At 45.7% G+C, this 22,310-nt stretch overlaps 1 protein-coding gene across 4 annotated transcripts in view; it reads right to left on the bottom strand.

Moving 5' to 3' along the window:
* CPPED1 (calcineurin like phosphoesterase domain containing 1) overlaps positions 1 to 6,042 on the bottom strand; it is a 101,016-nt gene extending 94,974 nt beyond the window's left edge. Inside the window, exon 1 of one of the 4 annotated variants that reach the window (XM_032327896.1) lies at positions 5,830 to 6,042. In XM_032327896.1, the coding sequence (XP_032183787.1) occupies positions 5,830 to 5,899 (70 nt within the window). In that variant the 5' untranslated portion in view covers positions 5,900 to 6,042. The remainder of the gene's footprint in view (positions 1 to 5,829) is intronic. The other 3 variants (XM_032327898.1, XM_032327897.1, XM_032327895.1) reach the window with 3 other exon arrangements.
* Positions 6,043 to 22,310: the final 16,268 nt, after the last annotated feature.

Raw genomic sequence — 22,310 nt, 5'->3', positions numbered from 1 at the left:
CGGGAGTGCTTTCCAAGTGATTTTTAACTGACTACTCCATTGGAAAAAACCCAAACTGGAAAGGATTCATTATGGGTGTTGTTTATGCAAGAAAGGCTCCATGGCAGGCCCATCTGTAAACCCAATACTCCAAGACAAGTCCTTGGCCTGGCCTCAAAAGAATGGTAAATGAATGTACATTTATCATTTACATTAAAAGGAAATGTTAAAAGAATGTGTAATTTTTTTTTAATTCCCTTCTTTGGCTAATTTTTTTCTAGTCATTGACCAACTACAGGTTTCTACTGTAGTATAAAAAAAAGAGTGTTTTTTCTAATAATTAGACCCTTACCCCATACCATACATAAAAATTAATTCAATATGGACCTAGACCTAAATGTTACGAGCTTAAACTAGAACACTCTTCGAAGAAATGCAGAAGTCAATCTTCACAATTTGTGAAGGTTAGGCAAAGGTTTCTTAGGACATTAAAAGTGCAAGTGATAAAAGAAAAATGTGGTAATCTGGACTTCATCAAAATTAAAAATCCTGGTGCTGCACAGGATATTATCAAGCAAAGGAAAGGAGAATCCACAGAACAGGAGAAAATATTTGCAAACCATGGATTTGATAAGGGATCTGTGTCCAGTATATATAAAGAACTCTTAACAACTCAATAAAAACATGACCCAATTAGAAATGGGGCAAAGGACCTGAAAAAGATATTTCTTCAAAGACATACAAAGGGCCAGTGGGCACATGAAAAGATGTTCAACTTCATTAGCCTTTAAGAAAATGCAAATCAATACCACAATGAGATACCAATTCACACACATATGGTTGGCTATAATCAAAAAGACAGATGATAAGTGGTAAGTGTTGGCGGGGACAGAGAGAAACGTGGACCCACGTACCCGAGTGGTGGTAAAATGGTGCAGCTGCTTTGGAAAACAGTTTGGAAGTTCCTCAAAATGTCAAACGTAGTTACTTATACGACCCAGCAACTCCAACGTCAGGTGTCTACCCCAGAGAAATGATACGTATGTCCATGCAAAGATCTGCATGTGGAGGTCCATAATAGCTTTATTCTTAATAGCCAGTGTCCAAGTTGGGGAACGTCTGCCAAAGTCCAAAAGTGCATCAATGGGTGAATGGATGAACAAGATGTGGTTTCCTGTACCATGGAATACCGCTCAGTAAAAAGAACTGAGTGCGATTATCCACTACAACAGAAGAGACTCTTGAAAAGATGATGTTCCCGGAAAGAAGCCAGGCACAAAAGACCACAGATTATGGGATTCCGTTTATACGAAATGTCCAGAAAAGGCAAAGCCATGGAGGTAAACTAGTAGTTGCCTGTGTAGGGAGTGGAGACAGAACAGACTGCAAATGGGCACGAGGTGTCTTTTTTGGGGGGAGACAGAAAGGTTCTAAAATCCCAACACTGTACAACTCTGCAAATTGATTAAAAATCACTGAACTGTGAACTTAAAATGAGTGAATGTTATGGTACCTCCATAAAGTTATAAAACAGAGAAAGGCCAAAAAAAAAAGGGCACTCAAAAGTTGTCGCTTAGAAATGTTAGGACAGGAACGTTTTACATGCTAATTTTGACCGATGATGATGGTAATACTGAGGTGGGGTAAGTAATCAAAATTCTTGTTTTGGTCACAGAAGCCCTTCTCATGTAAGAGATGATTGGTGTGGCCTAACTATACGGCATAATTAAAAGCATTTATTTCATTTTCATTTTCTTCACTGATCTGTTGCAATTTTTCAAACTATAGTATTTTCAACCCCGTTCAGACCTGGATACACATTTCCAGGTCTACTATGTCTAGAAGAGTTCTTAGGTGAAAACTGGAAGAGACAGGGCAAGTTATTTATTAATTTATTTATTTATGGAGACTCCCATTATTTTCTGCCACATGAGAGGGTTTCCAGAGGGGACTGAGAAATAGTCAGGTTTGGCGAAATCTCTGCAACAGCTTCAGAGATTTAAAATGTCCGGGGAAATCATCTTTTTAAGAAACCCACCGAAGAGCCCTATTCCTCAAGGGGGAAAATATTCTGGTAGTAAAATGAAAACTGGAAAAAAGAACAGTTTAGGACCCAAAAACAAATTTTAAAAAGGTTAATTTTTGATGCCTATTTTACCTTGATATTTCTCCTTTTTTAGAATTTCTTCAAAACAGATGTTGCCAACTTTTTAGAAAAACAATTATTTGCAGGGAGAAAGTAGTCTTGATTAGGGTATGTGTCAAGGAAATATAATTATCAATTTGCCTAATTAAAATGAGTATCTGAACATGCCTGAGGAATGTGAACCCTCTCAAATGAGGCAAGTACAACTCACTCTGTGTAAGTATGTGCAGACGGATCCTCACGGACGGTGCTAACAGAGGACGGATGACTAAGGATACTGAAGAAGTACAACGCAGTCCTGCCACTGCCATCCGTCCCCGGGGGGACACGGTCTTAGGGTGTTCATACCACCCACTGGATGTCTGTGTGCCCCCCGAATTCTTACGCTGAAACCTAGACCCCAATGTGATATGTGGTGCTGGTGAAGCCAGGAGGGCTTCGTGGTGAGAAGAAGTAATGCCTCCTGGAAGAGACCCCCGAGTGCTCCCTCCCCGCTCCCCCCGTGGGAGGGCAGAGCAAGAAGCCGGTCGTCTGTGAACCAGGCAGCTCTGCTCCCCACACGCCTTCCACGGGAGCCTTGATCTTGGACGTCCAGCCTCCAGAACTGGGAGAAGGGTCTGCGGTCTATAACCCACCCGGGGCGTGGGCTCGGTTACGGCAGCCGCAACAGACTCAGACAGCACTCTTGCCTTCACCTGCCAGGCTTCCCTTGAGGAACAAACTTTCGCTACTTTAGGAGGGGGCTTCGAGGAGCCAGTGTATGAGGGTTATCACGGCTGTCATTTTGGGCACTGCTGCTCGAGTTAACCAAACCCGACGGGCAGTGTGTATTTTAGCGAGAGACCGGGAAAGGCCAGCGGCTTCCCTTTCTCTCCCCGCCCGGCCTCTAGAGCCACCCTCCCAGCTCCAGCGGGTTCACCTTCCCACAGGGCCGGGCCTGGCAGTGGACCCTCTACGAGCAGCTCTCAAAGCTGCCAGCGATGCCCACGGGAGACGCACCCTCCACGACAACCAGGTGAGGGCAATGGAGGCACCTTGGCAGTGGACTAGGGCTTCAGCACCCAGAGACATGAACCCACCAGACTGTGTGTTCTAAGCTCCACCCGCCAAGGCAGGGCCTCTAAAATTTTGCCCTGAGCTAAATGGCCCACACCACGCATTCCTGCTGGGGACAATCCGCCCAGAAAGGAGACCTGGTGTGGGCCCCACTGCTAAGGGAAGTCCAAGGTCACCTTCCCTCTTACCTCAGCAGGGGAAGCCTCCAGTCCTTTTATCTTCCCAGTCTCTCTCCCCACCTCCCTGTTCTTGTCCAGGAGAGTGACTCTCCTACTCTCTGGAGCCCCTGGTAGACCTGTCGCAACTCCAGGGGGTTCAGAAGTTTTGACACCCCCGTATCCTGCCCTATAATCTCCATCAGAAGCCCGCAATCCCCGCAATCCCCACAATCCCCACAATCACCCGCACCTCCGGCTACCCCAAGTGAACAACGCGGGGCATGGTAATGTTGCTTCAAGGCAAGTTCTTGGGCTCTAGCTGGCAACCAGATTGCACCCCAAATTCCTCCGATGTAGAAAGGCTTTTGTGGTCACTGCCGCCGCTAGACGATTCCTTCCAAAATGGAAATCGGATCTGGGTCCTGGTTTCCTCACGCATGCACCTTAAAACTCTTACATACTCTTTAGAGACAAAACTCCTCAATTACTCCCCCCACCGGCCCCCCCATCCTTCCCCTTCCCAACCCGCCCAGCTGCAGACTTTGACACATGTTCCACCCACCCACTGTCCACAGCGCTCTTTCCTCCCTTCTGGGCCTCATGACCTCCTCACGCTCATCCTTCACCACCAGATAACACACCCCTTCCTCGGGGAAGCTACTCTGCATATCCAGCAACAGAAGGTTTACAGGAGAGTATCGCCCAGGAGAACTAGAGCTACTTACATCAATACAGATAAATCTCAAAAACCTCAGGTTGGGGGAAAAAGAAAAAAAGTCCTATTAAAATTTTTAGAAAATGGGCACTACTGCAGACTGTATTTTCCAAAATCTGCCACAGCTATATTTCTGGGCTCCCACAGGCTCTCCCAGAGCCTTGCCACTCCCCACCAAGAGCTGCAGAGAGAGAAAAGGAGGAGGTGTTAGGACACAGACCTTGAGGAGGAACCTGCTTCTTACATTAGGCTAGCCACGGAAAAGGACGACACGGCAAGGGACCGAACTTTAACTAGGGTTGGAAGGTCGAGACAGGGCGGGGCCCTAACAGCCCAGCGATCAGCTATAGGAGCTGAGGAAAAAGAAAGGCCTTGGAGATGGGGCGCCTGGGTGGCTCAGTGGGTTAAAGCCTCTGCCTTCGGCTCAGGTCATGATCCCAGCATCCTGGGATCGAGCCCCGCATTGGGCTCTCTGCTCCGCGGGGAGCCTGCTTCCTCCTCTCTCTCTGCCTGCTTCTCTGCCTACTTGTGATCTCTGTCTGTCAAATAAATAAAATCTTTAAAAAAAAAAAAAAAAAGGCCTTGGAGAAAACCAGCGAGGCAGGAAAACAGGGCAAAGGGCAGGATGGATGGCAGGTGTGAAGCAAGAAAGGTGAGCAGGAGCCAGATCGTGCAGGGCGTCTGGGGGATGTCCCCGGGGGGCACTCACAAAACTGCTGAGTGCCTGGGAGGGAATCTTTACTCCAGGCAGCAGCAAAAAGCCAGGGAGGACCCAGAAACCTCTTGACTTAGGGCTGGGCGGCGAACCTTCATTTAGCCCATGCCGGGCACTGGGTTAGAAAAATCCTTTTTTTTTTTTTTTTTTTTAAGATTTTATTTATTATTTGAAGGACAGAGATCACAAGTAGGCAGAGAGGCAGGCAGAAAGAGAAGTGGGGAAGCAGGCTCCCGGGTGAGCAGAGAGCCGGATGTGGGGCTCGATCCCAGGACCCTGAGATCATGACCTGAGCCGAAGGCAGAGGTTTAACCCACTGAGCCACCCAGGCGCCCCTAGAAAAAATCCTTTTAAGCTGTTCACGCTTCCCCCCGGAGAAAAACCAAACCAAACCAAAACAAAACAAAAACAAACCAACCCCACAACACTTTTACCACGGGGCGGACGAGAGCCAAACCCCAAGCACTGAACTCTGACCCGGGCCTGGCTGCCCTCCCGCCCCGCCGTCCCGATGGCCACAGGGCGCATTCCGGGGGGGGGATGACCCCACTTGCTGGAAGTAAGCGGGCCCGGGGAGTAGAAAACACAACCCCGGGGAACCATGGCCATAAAAACAGCCGCATCTCACACGCGGCGAGCGCCGAGGAGCGCCGCACACAAGATCAGGGTCTGTGTCTCCCCCGCGGGCAGGTGGGGAAACTGAGGCCGAGCCCTGCCAAGTCACGTGCCCAAGGCAGGGCTAGGAAAGCACGTCTAACTACGCAGCCCAGGCTCCTCTGAAGCACCTTTGCTGCCTGACTCCTCTCTCAGACAAGGTAGGTCCCGGCCACCGAGGCCCCCACCGCCAACTCTCAACAGCGCCCCTCGAAGCCCAAAGCGCGGGCGGTGAGGCCGCTATTGCGGTCCCCACGTTCCCCATCCCCACCCCCATCCCACCCCCCGGTGCAGCCCCCGAAGCGGTCCGGCTGGAGGCGCGCGCGCCCCCAGACCGACGGTTCCCCCTGCGGAAGGTTCCGCAGCCTTGAAGTCATCCCCTCCCCGAGCGACAGGCCGGCAGTACCTGAGAGAAACGCGTCTAGGGTCCTGCCCCTGGCTCGGCGGAAAACACCCCCCGCCTCCGCAGCCGACATGGCGAGCGAGTTTCTGCCTCCCGTGGGCCGGAGCGGCTGGACGCCACACGGCCCAACCGCCGGGCCTGTCCTGCCCCCCTCGGGGCGGCGCCCTCTGCTCAGGGCGGGGCGGCAGGGCCGGCGCGTGGGGCTCGGCCGCTCGGGGCGCCGCTGGTGCTGCCTGAGCGGGGCGGAAGCGTGAGCGGCCCCTCTGGGATCGATTGGGGCGCCTGGCCAGTGGAGGCGCCTAGACTGCGGCCCACGTGCCTCCGCAGGAGGGGTGCTTTGGGGCTCAGGCTGGGGGGCCCTTTCTTTCCCCTCGGGTGGCCTTGTCAGATCCCACAAGTAAAAATACAGGACACCCCGTTAGGTTGGAATTTCTGATGAACGATTCTGGTGAATTGATTGTTCAGTATAAGTATAGCCCATGCAATATTTGGGAGATACTTACACTCAAATTTTTGCCTTGTGACCTGAAATTCCAATGTCACAGGGCTCCTATATGTCATCCGACAACCCTCGCTTGAGGTCAGAAGAACTGAGCCCTGCCTCGGGACAGTCCTCCAAGCCCCCAACCATGATCTAGGACAACTGATGACGCGGCATTTCATCATCATCCTGTTAGTGTCGTCATCCGTTCACGAGGGATCTTAGCTCACCTGATCTGCACACCAGTGCCTGCCAGGAGATAGTGCTGTCATTGACCGCATTTTTCAGAAGGGGAGATTGATGATGCTCAGAGACGGGGAGCCGTTTGCACAAGGCGACTGCCAAGGAGTGAAGTTGCCACTGAACCAAACTGGGACCCGTCCAGGAAAAAGGAAAAAAATAAAAATAAAAAAATAAAGCCATTGTGCGACACTGCTTTAGGGCAGTGTTTGTCAAAGTTGTTAAAAACACAAATTCCAGGAGGAGTTGCACCTATTGAATCCAAATCTCCAGGAGAAGGGTCTGCTTTTAACTCCTGGCGTTTGATCTGCCAAGTTTAGGAAATTCTCAACTAGCTGCCTATATCCAGGAGACTCTGCCTCCAATCTTGGACAAGAGTTCTAATAAGGAATGGTCAGTCCTCAATGAGCATTAAGCATTATTATTATCATCACTATTAATCGCCATATCCCTATTCCCTGCATATAATCTGGCCCAGGGGAGGATTCTCAGGAAACAGAGAAGGATTCTCAGGAAACAGAGAAGAGGGATAGACAAAGTAAGAATTAAAAGTGCCAGTGGGAGCCTCAAGACCCTGCAAGACACCCCACCACCACCACCTCTCTCTCACCCAGTAACTGTCCTCTTTCGATTCCTTAAACATGCAAATCAAGTTCCCTTTTTGCACAAGTGGTTCTTTCTGCTTAGGATGCATGTGCCCATTTAAACATCAAAGCCTCTGCTTAATCACATTTCCAAGGAGAGGCTTCCCCCCCCCTTGGACACACTCTTCCTATTTAAACCACGTATTCTCATTCTTTTTATAACACTCTGTTTTTGTCTCTTATAGGTAGCCCTTTGCACGGTTGGTGCTATCATCACACATGGTGATTATTTACAGGTGTACTTGTTTGTTTCAGGTGTCATTATTTGTTTCCTGATGTCTTTCCCGACTGTCTCGCTCACCAGGCAGTGTGCTTAAGGCATAGACACCCCTGTGGCTGCTGCATGAATAAATGGATTATGGCTATCTTGCCCATATAACCCTGATTTGAACCTGGGCAGTGGTTGGGCATAGCTCTGTTGGTAATGATGATGAGTAACTTCAGAACTACACAGGAATCACTGAATGATAATAACGGCGGGAACCAGACCTGTCCACCACTGGGTCCCAGCAGCCTCTCAGCCTCATTGCCTGTCCCATCTTCCCCTATCACTGTACAGATTGGTGGTTCCATTCTCCTCTGACCGTGCTCTTGCAGCTCATACCCTCTTTCGTGCAGCTCTCTGCCTGGCAGCATGAGAAGAGCATATTCTTAGACAGTAGGACGTGCTCTGCTGGACCTGTTCAGTCCATTTCCCTTCTGTGCAAACCTTGAGCAAGTCATGTAATCTTTCTGAGCTTTAACATCTTCATTTAAAATGAGATTATCATAGCACCAACCTCATTTGCTTTTGTGCAAAGTCAGTGAAGCTCTGGGCAGTTTCTGGAACATACGAGATGCCTGGTACATTTTTTTCTGAGTCGATATCGTTATTATTATTGTCAGACTATCCCTTCAACTCATTCTTTCCTGGTCAAAATTCTCTTTTCTCAAGACTAGATGTTCTATCTGTCAGGTATCATGTACTAGTAAATAACTCAAAATCGGTTCAAATTGGCTCAATCAAAAAAGGAATCCATTGGCGTATATAAATTAAAAACCCTATCAGCTTCAGGTAAGGTTTGATCAAGCTGCTCATAGGATGTTATAAGAATCCAACTTTCTCGGGGCGCCTGGGTGGCTCAGTGGGTTAAGCCACTGCCTTCGGCTCAGGTCATGATCTCAGGGTCCTGGGATCGAGTCCCACGTCGGGCTCTCTGCTCAGCGGGGAGCCTGCTTCCTCCTCTCTCTCTCTCTCTCTCTGCCTGCCTCTCTGCCTACTTGTGATCTCTCTGTCAAATAAATAAATAAAATTAAAAAAAAAAAAAAGAATCCAACTTTCTCCATTTATCCTCTCTGCCTTGTGTAATTTTGGCTTTACCTTCAGTCTCCATGTAGAGGACTCCTTCCCATCACTTGAAAGCTCCAGGTTCCCCCCTTCACAGGAGCAGAATGACTACAATCGTTCTAGACCACACCCTCATGAGATACCACTAGAGAGGAGAAGGTGTAAAAATTCTTTTTCTCAAAAGCTCCCTGACAAACATCCATTTGCATCACTGCAATGCCAGTTTGAATATGTGCTCCTTCTTGAAGCAAGGTCAGAAGATAAATGGTATGCTTAGACTGGCTGAAGCTAGAAGGATCACCCCTTGAGAAGCGCTATCCATATCACTCAAACCACCTGTCTGGGGATAAAGAGCATAGTTCTCTTAAAATGAGATCTGGATGCCCCAGTTGTCCTGAGACAGGGAGAATGGCTAATTTTTTAAAAGAGCCAACAGAGAATCCACTGTATTCCCCAGGCACCGGTGAGGGTTGGGAGTGAGAATGGGAGAGCATTTCAGCCAGTGACTACCATGCCTCCTCCCCACCCTTTAAAAATGGCCCTATTCCTTCCATCTTACCCCTTGGAACAGCTAATCCAAATGTGTTGTTACTTAGAGACCCAGGTATATAATGAAGATTATCAGTTGCTGTACTAGGCTCTATTGTAGCCTCACTCCATGAAGCAAGTAGAACAATGTGTCTTAACACTCAAAGGCCCTGTGCCGCTGAGCTTTTATCCTTCTTCCATCTACTTTTTAGAGATCTTCCGTCGCCTCCTCACTGTCAGGCTGTGTGCTTTCACTTCTCCCTGTTTCTAGAATGTGCCTGTGGCAAGTCTTCACTCTACCTCCTTCTCTTGTTTCTTGTTAGGTTGTTAGGACAAAGGTTGTTAGGATTAAGAGCCAGGTTGGTTTACAGATTTGAGCCAGTAGTCTTGGCATAAGGGCTCGATGCCTCATTTGGAGGAAAGTGCCTGGGCTTGATGTAGTCATTTCTGGTTGGACTGTGTGATGTGAAGTTTTATGTCCTATTGGCTGGCCCCCCGTGTCAAGATATTTAGTCAAACATTATTCTGTGTGTTTCTGTGAGAGCATTCTTTAGATTGGTGGACTTTGAAGAGAGTCCATGAGCCTCTGCAATGTGGGTGGGCCTCATCAAATCAGTTGAAGATCTGAATAGAACAAAAGAGTGATTCCTCAAGCATGAGGGTATTCAGCCAGCGGATGGCCTTTGGGTTTCAACTGTAGCACCAGCTCTTCCTACTTCTGCAGCCTGCTGGCTCACCTTCCAGATTTTGGACTTGCCAGCTCCCATAACTCTGTGAGCCAATGCCTTAAAATAAATCTCTTTCTCTACATCTACACATTTTTGCTTCTGTTCCTCTGGAGAACCCTGACTCACACAGATTGTCAGAGGTCTTTTTGGGAAGTGTTAAAGTCCCAGAGTGAGGCTTTAATTCAGGCTGGTATCATCATTCTGGAAGGATGGAGAGTATCCTAGTGCAGCACATTTGAGATATGTGGAAATGTGAGACACACTATAATGACTCAGCAACGTGAGCACCAGGTACCCCTCACTTTTACCCACTCCTGACCTGAACTTCTTCAGGAGGGACTCAGGAGTGATAGACTAAGGTGAAGGGCAATCCATGAAGATGTCAATTTTATATACTTTATCGTTTTTAAAAAACAGAATAAATAGGTTGGACCTGGTCAACATACCAGGTATCCTTCAGACCCCCAAAGTCAGTGTGTTGTTGCTGTTTTTAATTTATTGACCTCACAGTTGTCACAGGCTTGATATTAACAGAACTTGCACAATTTCTCCCTTTTCAAGGTATTAGAGAATTTCTGAAATGTTGCAGTTGTACCTGTGTTCTCCAGCATAAAAATTAAATCATGTCCTTGAGACCTTTTAGACATCATCACAACTCTTTTGGGTAAGCCACATAGCTCGTAGATCATGTTTTCGTTATCAGAAAGAAAATATAACTGTTATCTATGTTACCATGTATACTGATCATTTATGAGTGCCTACCAGGTCGTTACACATAATCTCTGCTGTTATTCCTCAAATAAAATAGTCTCGCCTCATTTTAAAAATGAGACAATGGAACTTCAAGGAAGCCACGTAACACGCCCAGAGTCATCTCACCGTTTACCAAAATACCAAAGCCTGCACCCCTCTTCCTGCCAATCATGGTCAATTTCCATGTCCATTTGGTGCCAATCCTCCTTGCTGCCTACCATTTGGTTTGACGAGTCTGTGTTGGATGCAATCTTTTACCCTGTTCAGTCATGTAACCTGAATGTAAACTCATTCTACTAGCAGCTCTGTGACCTTAGGCAAGTCACTTAACCTCTCTGAGCCACATACGTGTTCCTCACCTGTGCAGTAAATGTAATCATGTTCACCGGCAGAGTTGTTGTCAGGAATCAGGGACGTAGCATATTTAAAGTATGTCTCACGACACATAATAATTGCTCAATAAATAGTTTGTTCTTATTATGGTCATCCCTCTCTCAGATACACTCCTGAAGATTTCCCAGCATGGCAGGACCCTTGGGGGTGCTTCTTGGACACTGAGGTGAGACTTCCTGATGTGTAGAACCCAGAATGAGGAATTTGAGTACAAATGCCATCCCTAGGGAAATCTCATGCTGGCAAAGTTCCTCTCATGTACCCTATTTCTTCAAATCGAGCTGGCCATTATGGTAGCCGCTAGCCACACGCAACTACATCCATTAATCAAAATTAAATAACATTTCCATGAGAGTTCTGCAGGTACATGAGGCACATTTCAGGTGCTCAGTAGTCACATGTGAGCAAGACACGCTGTCCAATGTGAATTTCTGATAAAGTATGTCCCACCAACCTTTTTTTTTTTTTTTTAAGATTTTATTTATTTATTTGACAAACAGAGATCACAAGTAGGCAGAGAAGCAGGCAGAGAGAGAGGAGGAAGCAGGCTTCCTGCTGAGCAAAGAGCCCGATTGCGGGACTCGATCCCACGACCCTGAGATCATGACCTGAGCTGAAGGCAGAAGCTTTAACCCACTGAGCCACCCAGGTGCCCCTATCCCAGCATCCTTACAAGAAAAAAGTCATATGTTGTCTCTCTGAATTCACACTGAACTGGGCATCATCTCTGGCTAGGGCTAGGAGAGCACAGGAGCATTTCCATCATTGTAGATATTTCTAACAGACAGCACTGCTTCAGAACCTTCAGGAGGAACTCTAAGCTGAGGAACCCTACCCCATTCCTTGTGTTTTTCTGCCCACCTGCCATGATGCGCATGTAGAACATGAACAGCCAGAAGTGTCCCAAACTACTATAATAAAATTCTTGGCCTTTGAAGCAGCTAATACTAATTACTCCAGTTTGTTTATTTTTTTACCCAAACGCTTGAATTTAATTTTCTCATTTAAGCTTTTGATCTTCCATTTTCTTTTCTTTTTTTTTTTTTTTTTTAATCTCCCCTACATGGCTTCACATTCCTTGTAAATAATCTTCTGGCCTGATTGTAGGGGCTTACTCTTCCTTTCCAATCTTCATTTTATTCAACTGTATCATGAACTCAGCCTCCTGAACCATTTAAGTATTTCACAATTACTTGGTGCTGTGAAAGATCCTTTTTTCCCTTTCTCAGCAAGAATTAGCATTCTCCCGGGCATCTGAATGGTTCAGTGGGTTAAGCATCTGCCTTTGGCTCACGTTATGGTCCAAGGGCCTGGGATGGAGTCTTGCATTAGGCTCCCTGCCCTGCGAGGAGTCTCCTTCTCCCTCTGCTCCTCCTCCTACTCATTATCTAAATCCCTCTCTCTCACAAATAAATAAATAAAATCTTAAAAAAAAAAAAAAAAAAAAGAATTAGTGCTCTCCTGAAAGCTCCAAACCTTGCAACTCAATGATATAGTGTGCATACAATCTGATCTCCTTGCATTTATGGCGGATGTCATCAAAACAATGTGACTGCTAGCTGACCCATGAGCTAGACCGAGGCACTTGGACGCTTCTCACTTGCTCCCTGTCCTTGGAATGCGGGTTCTGCTTGCCTTTCCTGCTCTCAGAGGCTGCTCCAAGAGCATAGCCTTGAGAACGGTGGCCAGTTTCAGATTACACCCTGGAAGCTCGCCAGAGGATTGGGAACCAACACAGAGCTGTAAACTCCCCAAGGGAGTTTATGTATCTTCGAGTATGTATCTTCAGTGGGATAAACCAAGTATCCAGAACAGGACCAAACACACAGGAAGTCTTCAACCCATACGTGTTGAATTGAATCAAACTTGCTTCTCAATTAAACTTAGGAACGTTGATAGTCCTGAAGGCAGATTTCCAATTCTGTTATTGATCCATGTGTCTTTGTATTGGGTTGGGTGGCTGGAAGTGATGGCAACAACAACAAGAGTTCTACCTACTTCCACCTCTGCCTCTCCCCTGCTGCTTTTCTTTAATGTATAATGTGTCCATGCAATGTCACTGCAAAGTGATTCCTGGCCCTGTCCAGATAAGGTTTCTGCCACTGGAGGCTCAGGATCAAATGTAAAGTCGTCGGAAAACACTGTCGACACCTGTCCTTTCCTCTGCTCTCATTTTGTTTTTCCGCCTTTTATCCTGCCGGGCACTGTTGGACTGAGTGGAATCCTGTGTGTGCTAATGTCTGTCGTAACAATGCTCTGTTTCCCACTGACTATACAGGAGTCTGAATCTGACCAGTGTTGGTCCCCTGGGGGGCTTTTTAAGCACCCATTCGCAGACTTGCCCTGGAGTGTCTGGTTGGATAAGTCTTGGTTGAAGCCTGAGAATTGGTCTTGAAAGTGTCCTGGGGGGGATGCCTGGGTGGCTCAGTCGGTTAAGTGTCCGACTCTTGATTTGGGCTCCAGTCATGATCTTGGGGTCCTGGGATCGAGCCCCATGTTGGGTTCTGTATGCCGTGGGGAATCTGCTTGTCCTTCTGACACCCCCCCAACCCCACTGCCAAGCTCAAGCTCACAAACTCTCTCTCTCTCTCAAATAAGTCAAGAGTCAGATGCCCAACCAACTGAGCCACCCAGATGCCCCTCTATTTCTGTTGTTTTAAGCTACCCAGTTGGTAGTAATTTGTTATGGCAGCCCTAGAAAACGAATACAGATTTGCACTACTGCCATTTGGCAATGAGAAGACAGAAGAAGTCAGAAAGACACAGAGAAGTTAGACATGGGCCCAGTCACCATCATCTATCCCAGGGGCTGTAGGAAAGCACCGTGGGCAGATTGAGAAGCTTGGGCGCAGTAGGAGACAGACCTGATTAGCATCTCAGCTCCATCACTGACTTGCCATATGACCTCAGGCAAGTCCCCTAGGGTCCACGGAGCCACAGTGTCCTCATTTTGAAAACGGAATACTTCATAGAGTTTGGGGGAGGCGCTGCAGGAAAAACACCCCAACTGTTATGGGACTGGCTCTCCAAGAAATGGTATCTGTCATGACTGTCCCTGTTGTCAGTATTCATAGTGATTGAAGTTGGCCAGGATGCTTCTGAGAGGTGAAGGAGTCAGAATTTAATTCTGATTTTGTGCCAAAGCTTAAAGCTTCACCCTTTAAGGTCGCCTTCTTGGCTTTGGGCAACAAAATCAAAGGGAGGTGAGGGAGGAGAGTCTTGGGCTCCCCCTAGAGGTGAGCGTGGGTTACAAACCATGGGAGGGGAGGAAGGGAGGGGGGTATACATATCTGTGGAAGGGGCAGTTTGGAGAAAGACTGGTCAGGTAGAAGCAAATTGGGGAAAACCTTGAACACGAGGCGGACGAGTTGCTGTAAGACAGACGGGCAGACTATGGTTTTGGTTGGAAGGAACTGGATGTGAAGAGAGCACTATAAATTGGAAATGGCTAGGCAGAAAGTTCTGGCAGTCAGAATGGAAAAGGAAAAAAAAATGTAGGACAGAGATGCTGTGAAAGAAAGAACTCAGCGACGGGTTGAACACAGGGACTCTAAGGCAGAAATCAAAGGTTTGGGTTTCTAGTCTGAGCAAATAGGAAACAAAAAAAAGGGATTCTGCTTTCAAAAACAGGTTAGTTGGAGGCGAGAGCCAATTTTCCAGGCAGTGGGGAGATAATGAATTAGTTTTTGAACAAGTGGAAAGTGAGGGAATTTTTTTCTCCCATGATGACCCTTTTTGGCTGCTGTTCTATTCACACGTTTCGTCTGTTCCCTGGATAGTCCAGTGTTATGGAGGACGGAGATGGTAAGCTGTGAGATTTAAGGCCCCTCTTTAATTTCCCAGGAAAAGTCCAACTACCTAATAGAGCTATGGTCTTTACAAAACGGCAAAGCATTGAAGAGAAGATGAGCATTTCTGTACTGCTATCCTTCCTAGACATCCCTACAGCAAACAGTTTTAGATATATAGATATTAATACTGATGCAGATACAGCTCAACTTTATAAGGCTTACGGGAACGGTGTGTATTAGGTATTTGCGGGGGGGGGTGTCCAAGAAATATCTTCTTAGCTATGTAAGGGTATTTTATTGGATACATAAGGAGATCAATCGATTTCTTCCCACTGATCAAAGCAAATCTGGAAGACATGGCTGATGCAGGTAACCAAGTGGGCTTTCTAATGCTTTCTGCCTCTATTTTTTTTTTAAAGATTTTATTTATTTATTTGACAGAGAGAGATCACAAGTAGGCAGAGAGGCAGGCAGAGAGAGAGAGGAGGAAGCAGGCTCCCTGCTGAGCAGAGAGCCCGATGCGGGACTTGATCCCAGGACCCTGAGATCATGACCTGAGCCGAAGGCAGCGGCTTAACCCACTGAGCCACCCAGGCGCCCTGCTTTCTGCCTCTAAATGAGATGTACTCGCTCACCCCGTCATTGCTCAGCTTGACATCTCCCTGCAGAACCGGCTCCCCTAACCTTGCCTGGCTTAGTGGGGAGCAGATAACCGGAGGCCAGCTCTGGAGCCAGGCTGACCCAGGAAGATGAAGTGCCCACTATGCATGCCCAGTTCCTCCTTGACAAGTGACCAATCAGAGAAGTCTTCCCTCCTCCCCTGGCCTGTTATAAGGGGTCGGATGGAGAAGAGTCAGGAAGTCCCTCCACCAGGAAACATGGTAGAGAAGGAGCGAGGGCACAAAATATTAGCATTCATATGCTTGTTTCTGAGCCTTTTCTTTTCCACTACCCTCAGAGCTCCATGAAAATACTCAGGGGGGTTCGTGGGGTGATCTGCTGTTTTGTAAGCTGCTTTCTTCACTCACTGTGTTGTCGCCCTTCATGCACAGAGAGTGTGTGTTTGTGTGTGTATAAAACTCCATTGTTCCACTATTCCATTTGGGTTCTGTTCTGGGGTGGTTTCATTCTCTCCTTCTCAATAGAACTCAGTGAAATTGCTGTTTTCATACATCAAAATGGTTAAATATCATCAATTTTTAATGTTTCAACCTAATATTTATCGGCAATGCTGCAACGATATTGGTACACTTCTCCCGATAATTTCTTTAGAATAAATTCCTAGAAATGGAGCCAATAAACTAAAGAGTACACACATGTGAAATGTTGATGGGGTTTCTCAGAGTGCCTTCTGTACGAGACTCCCCAGCTTCCCTGACAATTGCCAGACAAAACCATGGATAGATCATGTCACTCATATTAAGTATGTATGCGCTCATCTTTTTTAGATTTTTCTATGGAACTTTTGTTTCCAGTTTTCTTCCTTTGGGGTCTTCTTTCCTCTGGCATACGGATACCCAACTGCGTCCCCCACCCCTCACTAACCAAGATTCAGGAGGAAGAAATCTGAACGATGCTTTCTTCCATGTCAACTATAACAGAATTTCTTGATGTGTGATTTCTATGAAAAAAATCGACTTAGCTATTTTAATCTCCTGTTCCTTGCATTAATTAATTTCCGAGATTGGTGTGCATGGTGAATATAAAAATGTTGTCAATAGGGGCGCCTGGATGGCACAGTCGGTTGAGCGTCTGACTCTGAATGTCAGCCCAGGTCAGGATCTCAGGGTCATGAGATCGAGACCCCTGTCGGGCTCTGTGCTCAGCACGGAGTCCCTTGAGATACTCTCTCTCCCTCTCCTTCTGCTCCTCCCCCCACTAACACTCTGTCTCTCTCTCTCTAAATAAATAAATAAATAAAATCTTAAAAAAAAAACGTTGTCAATAAAATAAAAGTAAATTTTAAAATAAGCTCACAAGGTACCAGCTATAATATTAAACATTTAGCCTATGGAATCTTCACAGCCAACCTGAGAAATAGATATTGGCATCCCCAATTTATAGTTGATGGTCTTGGGCTCAGAAACGTTTAATAGCTAACCCAAGATGGGATAGCCCCATATTAAGTATCTATGGCTACGTAACAAATTACCCTATGCTTAGCAGCTTAAAAAAACAACTATATATTATTTAACATATATTTAACATATTTAACAAGGGTCAGAAGTCTGGACTCAGCTTGGCTAGGAACCCTGCATGTGGGCTGTCACAGACTGCCACCCGGTGCCATCAGGACTGGGGTTTCATCTCAAGACTCGACTGGGGAAGGTCTGCTGCCAAGCTCTTACATGGTTGCTTGTTGGTCGGAGGGCCTCAGTTCCCTGCTGGGGCTGCCCTCAGTCCTTTGGCACATGTCCTTTCCAACACAGCAGCTCACAATATCAAAGCCAGTGAAGGAGAGAATCTTCTAGTGAGACAGAACTCAGAGTTCATTGCCTCATCAGAGAAGTGGCATCCTGTTACTTTGGCAATATTCTGTTGGTTGGAAGCAAGTCACCAGACCAGTCCATACCCAGAGGAAGAGAGTTACACAGGGACATGAACGCCAGGTGGTAAGACTCCTTGAAGGACATTACCGACCCGGCCTGTCAAAGCAAGTAAGTAGCAGAACTAGGATCTGAAGTTGGTCTTTTCAGACTCTGAATGTCCCCACAGTTAACCGCTATTTTACTGCCTTCCCAGACAAACTAACCTGGTTATACCTCAGAAAGATTAATCTGGTTATTCTAACATGGACTCTAGTGTGTTTTTTTCTTTATGTATTATCCTTTTAAATGTAATCTCCCAAGCTGGAAACAGAAAGATCCAGGGTGGATAAATGAACTAGTTGCATGGATTTTAGTTAGGGGTACCTTGAGAAAGACTAATAACCACCAGACTTCCAGTGTGAAATCCTGACCCCTAGATATTAGAGTTGGCCTTCTCATATGATTTTTAGAACATCCAACCAATTTACATAAGGATAAAATAAAATAGGGCAGACAATTAGATTCAAAGCAGATAGAGCACAGGTTCCTTGGGAGAAATCACTGACATTACTTCTCCATTCCTTTCTCCCCTCCCATGTGGTGTCTTGAATCTGTAACTAAATTCAGAACTGAAATGACTAGGTTTAATAAACATCCTCAGACATAACCATACATCTGTGTGTAATTTGGTTTGGGGGAGAACAGGAGAACTGGTTCAGGGGGCATCTATGTGGGCAGAGAATATCTTCATTTATTGGAATGTTCCTAGCAACAGAAGTTTGTTTTCTTTTTCGCCCCCAAATTCTCAAACTAGAAACAGGCAAAACGATGATAAGATATTTAGAAAATTATAGAATTATTTTTGTTTCTTTAGAGTGGAATTGTGTTATAAGGATATCTCGTTTCATTTGCTAACACAAAGTCAAAATCTTTTTTTTTTTTTTTTTGTAATTTTAATGCCAAACTTGGGTTAATGTGTTTTTGTTTTTGTTTTTGTTTTTTCCCAAACCTAAGCTATACAACAGCAGGTAAATGCTATTATATTAGATTGCTTCAGGACTGTTTTGGCATTTCCAATGCCTTTCCCTTGCGTGATGATTTTTCTTTGGCTGTTTTCATATTATTCAACCCTGCACACATGTAGACCTTTGCCAGCTCAATCCCTTCTGGGAAGTAACAACAATAATAATGTTTATTAAAAAATTATACCCATCATGCCATGCTCTGCATTTTCCACACATTGCTTCATTCTGTCTCTGTAATAATCCTAAAAAGTAGGCACTTACCTTAATTTTACAGATGAAGAAATTGGGGTTTGCCGCTCAGAGAACTTTAGCGAAATGCCCGAGGACATAGAGTTGGGAATTGGTGGAGCAGGATTTGAGACCCTGCTCTTTAGGACTATGCTATACAACTACCCCAAAGTTTGGGCATATATGGTGTATGCGTGTGTGAATGAATGAATGAATGAATGAATGGACAATCAGTGAGCTAAATTACAGCAAGCCTTGCTTTTATTTTATTTATTTATTTTTTATTTATTTGACAGAGAGAGACACAGCGAGAGAGGGAACACAAGCGGGGGTGGGGGTGGGGGCAGGGAGGGAGAAGCAGTGGGACTCGATCCCAGGACCCTGGGACCACGACCTGAGCCAAAGGCAGATGCTTAATGACTGAGCCACCCAGATGCCCCAGCAAGCCTTACTTTTAAAATCATATTTTCTCAGGGTGCCTGGGAGGCTCAGTTGGATAAGCATTCCACTCTTGGTTTCAGCTCAGGTCATGATCTCCGGGTCGTGAGATGGAGCCCCCATTGGGGCTCCACGCTCAGCGGGGTGGGGGGCAGAGTCTGCTTGAGATTCTCTCCTTCTTCTTTTGCCCCTTCCCCATTGTCTTTCTCTCTCTCTCTCTCAAATAAATAAATAAATCCTAAAAAACTTTTTAAAATCATATTTTGTCCATTCCCCCACCCCCTCTGGGCAGCACGTGTCCTAGAATAGAAGCATCCGCAGGAGGTCGAGAGTGTGCACTGTGACGTCAAACCGTGCTTCATTCTAGTTTGAATTTGCAGCTTCTTAGCTCAGTGAACTGGACCAAGTTGTACAAACTTGCCAAGCCTAGCCTGCTCCTATGACAGAACAGGAATCCTACCTGCGTCCACTGCTTCCCATCGCTATCTGGATCCACAAGGATGGAGAGATCCCCCTTAGCTTCTGATGGGGTGACATCTGGATAAGCCCATCATAAGCTGAATATATCATTTCATGAAGTCAAAAATGCATGCCCTGAGTGGCAGAGCTTAGCCTCGTCCCGACCTTATGTGTGCTTAGAACGCATGCATTAGCCTACGGTTGGGCAAAATCATCCAGCACAAAGCCTATTTCACACGCAAGGGTTAAATAACATAGGCCGTGCATTGAATATAGCACCGAAAGTGAGAAACAGAATGGTTACGGTCAACAGACGAAAGGGTCATCAGCTCATCGGCTGTTTACCCTCCTGATCGTGTCACTGACCAGGGACTGAGGATTACGAGAGAGGATCCTATAGCAGGTCCCTACCCCAGGGAAAGATCCAAATTCAAAACTCTGAGCACAGTTTCCACTGAATGCATCTCACTTTCACACTTTGACTTTGACATTGTAAAGTCAAAAAATAGTTAAGCCGCACTGGCTAAGTCGGGGACCATTTGTATGAGTAAAGAGCTTTGTGCCATGCTTGACAAGGGTAAAGGTTTACTCGTGGCCAGTTACTACCCCATGGAGTTGTGGGGAATCTGGATTTAAACCCTGGTTCTGGTACTTAACTTGCTTGTCATCTAGAAGCACGCACTTCATCTCTCTAAGATGGCCACCGTAATGTCTCCTTTGTCGTTGGGGATTTTTAAAAGTGTTGGACGGCACTGGTTCGCAAAGGTCATCAAGCAGACAGGTGGCCACCTCTAGAGATGATTTTGGTTGTCATGACTGAGGGGGTATACAACCGGCATCCAGTCAGTAGAAGCCAGGGATGCTATGAAAACACCCTAACTGAACAGAGAACAGCCCCCCCCAAGAACAAAGAACCATCTGGACTCCAATATCAATAGTTCCAAGGGTGATACCTCCCACTATGTGGGCATATGACCTATAGCAAGTGCCCAATGCATGTTTCCTAGTACAATTTCCTATCTCTTCGAGCTCCCACTTCAATCAGAGCTTTGTTTCTGGGAGCCTTGTCGGTTTTAAAATTCTCTGATTCAACATATGTGAAGTAGCTACACCCACATATATGAGACAAGTAGGACACAGACACTGTTTCTGAGTGTTCTCGGGAAGACCAGTCAAAAACAATGATCTAAGTTGGCAACACGGAAAATTCACTTGTTTGTTATTCGAAGTTTTGTAGAAATCTTACTTTAGAACAGAAATGGAAAGCAATCCTTGTAAAAACTCATTTTTCTCCCCATTTTATATTAAAAGAACAGCCCCGGAGAGAAACGATTTGTGCTATAATCCCATGCCTATTTGCAAGGTTTGGGCAAAATCATCTAGCACAAGGGTTTTCTGGGACAGGCAATGTCCACTTATTACTAATTTTTTTTCCTCTGAAGAGTTCTAGTAATGAGCACATTTGTTCATTTATGTTTTAGAAGTTAAAGTTGACATATCAGGTCATCCTTTCCCTGGAGATCAGCCTTTTTAAAGTGTATGCTCTTTTCTTTTTATAATAGCAACATTTAATCACTGTGGCGAACTTGCAGAGTCTAAGGAAGTATTATAGAAAAGGAAAAGAAAACAGGCATAATCGCATCACCCAAAAATACCCAAATGAAGTACTACTATTTTGGCATACCTTTTCCTAGCATTTCTTTCTCTAAGCGTTTCTTTCGGCAATTGAAATGAAACCACATAAAGAAGGCTTCTATTACCTTCTGCACTTCACATCACACCATAAAAATTTCTGCACGTTATAAAAACACGTCCTCAACATTTCTAGGGCTGCTGCCTATTTCATCGTATTAATGTATGCTTTAAAAATTTATCACCCCCTTGTAAAAATATTCCACTAGAAAGCGAATTCGTCGCAAAATGTCAAAAAAAAATACTGTATACCAAATGAAAATTCAAAGTTAACCCCTCCATCCTTCTCTAATTCTCTTACTTCAGTTATAACTATGTTTGAACACTTCCATGGGTATTTCTGATGGGTCGTTTGTGGTCTCTGCCGGAGAGTTCCAGCCAGTTTCCCAGGCGCGTAGTAGGACCGCACCTGCTGGCTCGCGAATGGTTGGGTTAGGCCACGTGACTAGTTCTTCCCAACGAGTCACAAGTATTTAATTCCTCCAGGGCCTTTGTCAGCTACCAATGTTCCAGTTAGTAGCTGGTTTAACAACCGAGTACCAGACAGAAGGTGATACAGAGCACAGCTCCCAGACAACTCAGAGTGAGGAACAACACAAATTGTTTCATTCAGGGGTTGTCTGTTAGGCAATAACATAGAGGAACATAGCCAGCCTATCCTAATAGAGTGTAGTGTTTATACACATGCACACACACCCACACACACACAAATTGACTGTAATGTATGCGTTCTTTTGTGGTCTGGGTTTTTTTTTTTTTTTTTGGCTAAGAAATAGATCTATTATTCAGAAGCTGTTCACTGCACATCTACTATGTCTTGGTACTATCCTAGACGTGGATGCTGTGTCAGTGAACAAAACAAGGGGAAAAAAGCCTACCCTCCATGATGTTTACGTACGTGGATATCTTCCCATGTTTGTACATGTGTACTGACCTTATTATTCTGCTGTTTTTAAAGTTTTTTTTTAAAGATTTTATTTATTTATTTGACAGAGAGAGATCACAAGTAGATGGAGAGGCAGACAGAGAGAGAGAGAGAGAGAGAGAGAGGGAAGCAGGCCCTGCTGAGCAGAGAGCCCGATGCAGGACTCAATCCCAGGACCCTGAGATCATGACCTGAGCCGAAGGCAGCGGCTTAACCCACTGAGCCACCCAGGCACCCCTGTTTTTAAAGTTTTTAAAATATATTTATTTGAGAGAGAGAATGAGAGAGCATGAGAGGCAGGAGG

The sequence above is a fragment of the Mustela erminea genome, chromosome 20, assembly GCF_009829155.1.
Source record: "Mustela erminea isolate mMusErm1 chromosome 20, mMusErm1.Pri, whole genome shotgun sequence".
Classification (NCBI taxonomy): domain Eukaryota; kingdom Metazoa; phylum Chordata; class Mammalia; order Carnivora; family Mustelidae; genus Mustela; species Mustela erminea.
This window is presented reverse-complemented; position numbering and strand designations above follow the sequence as displayed.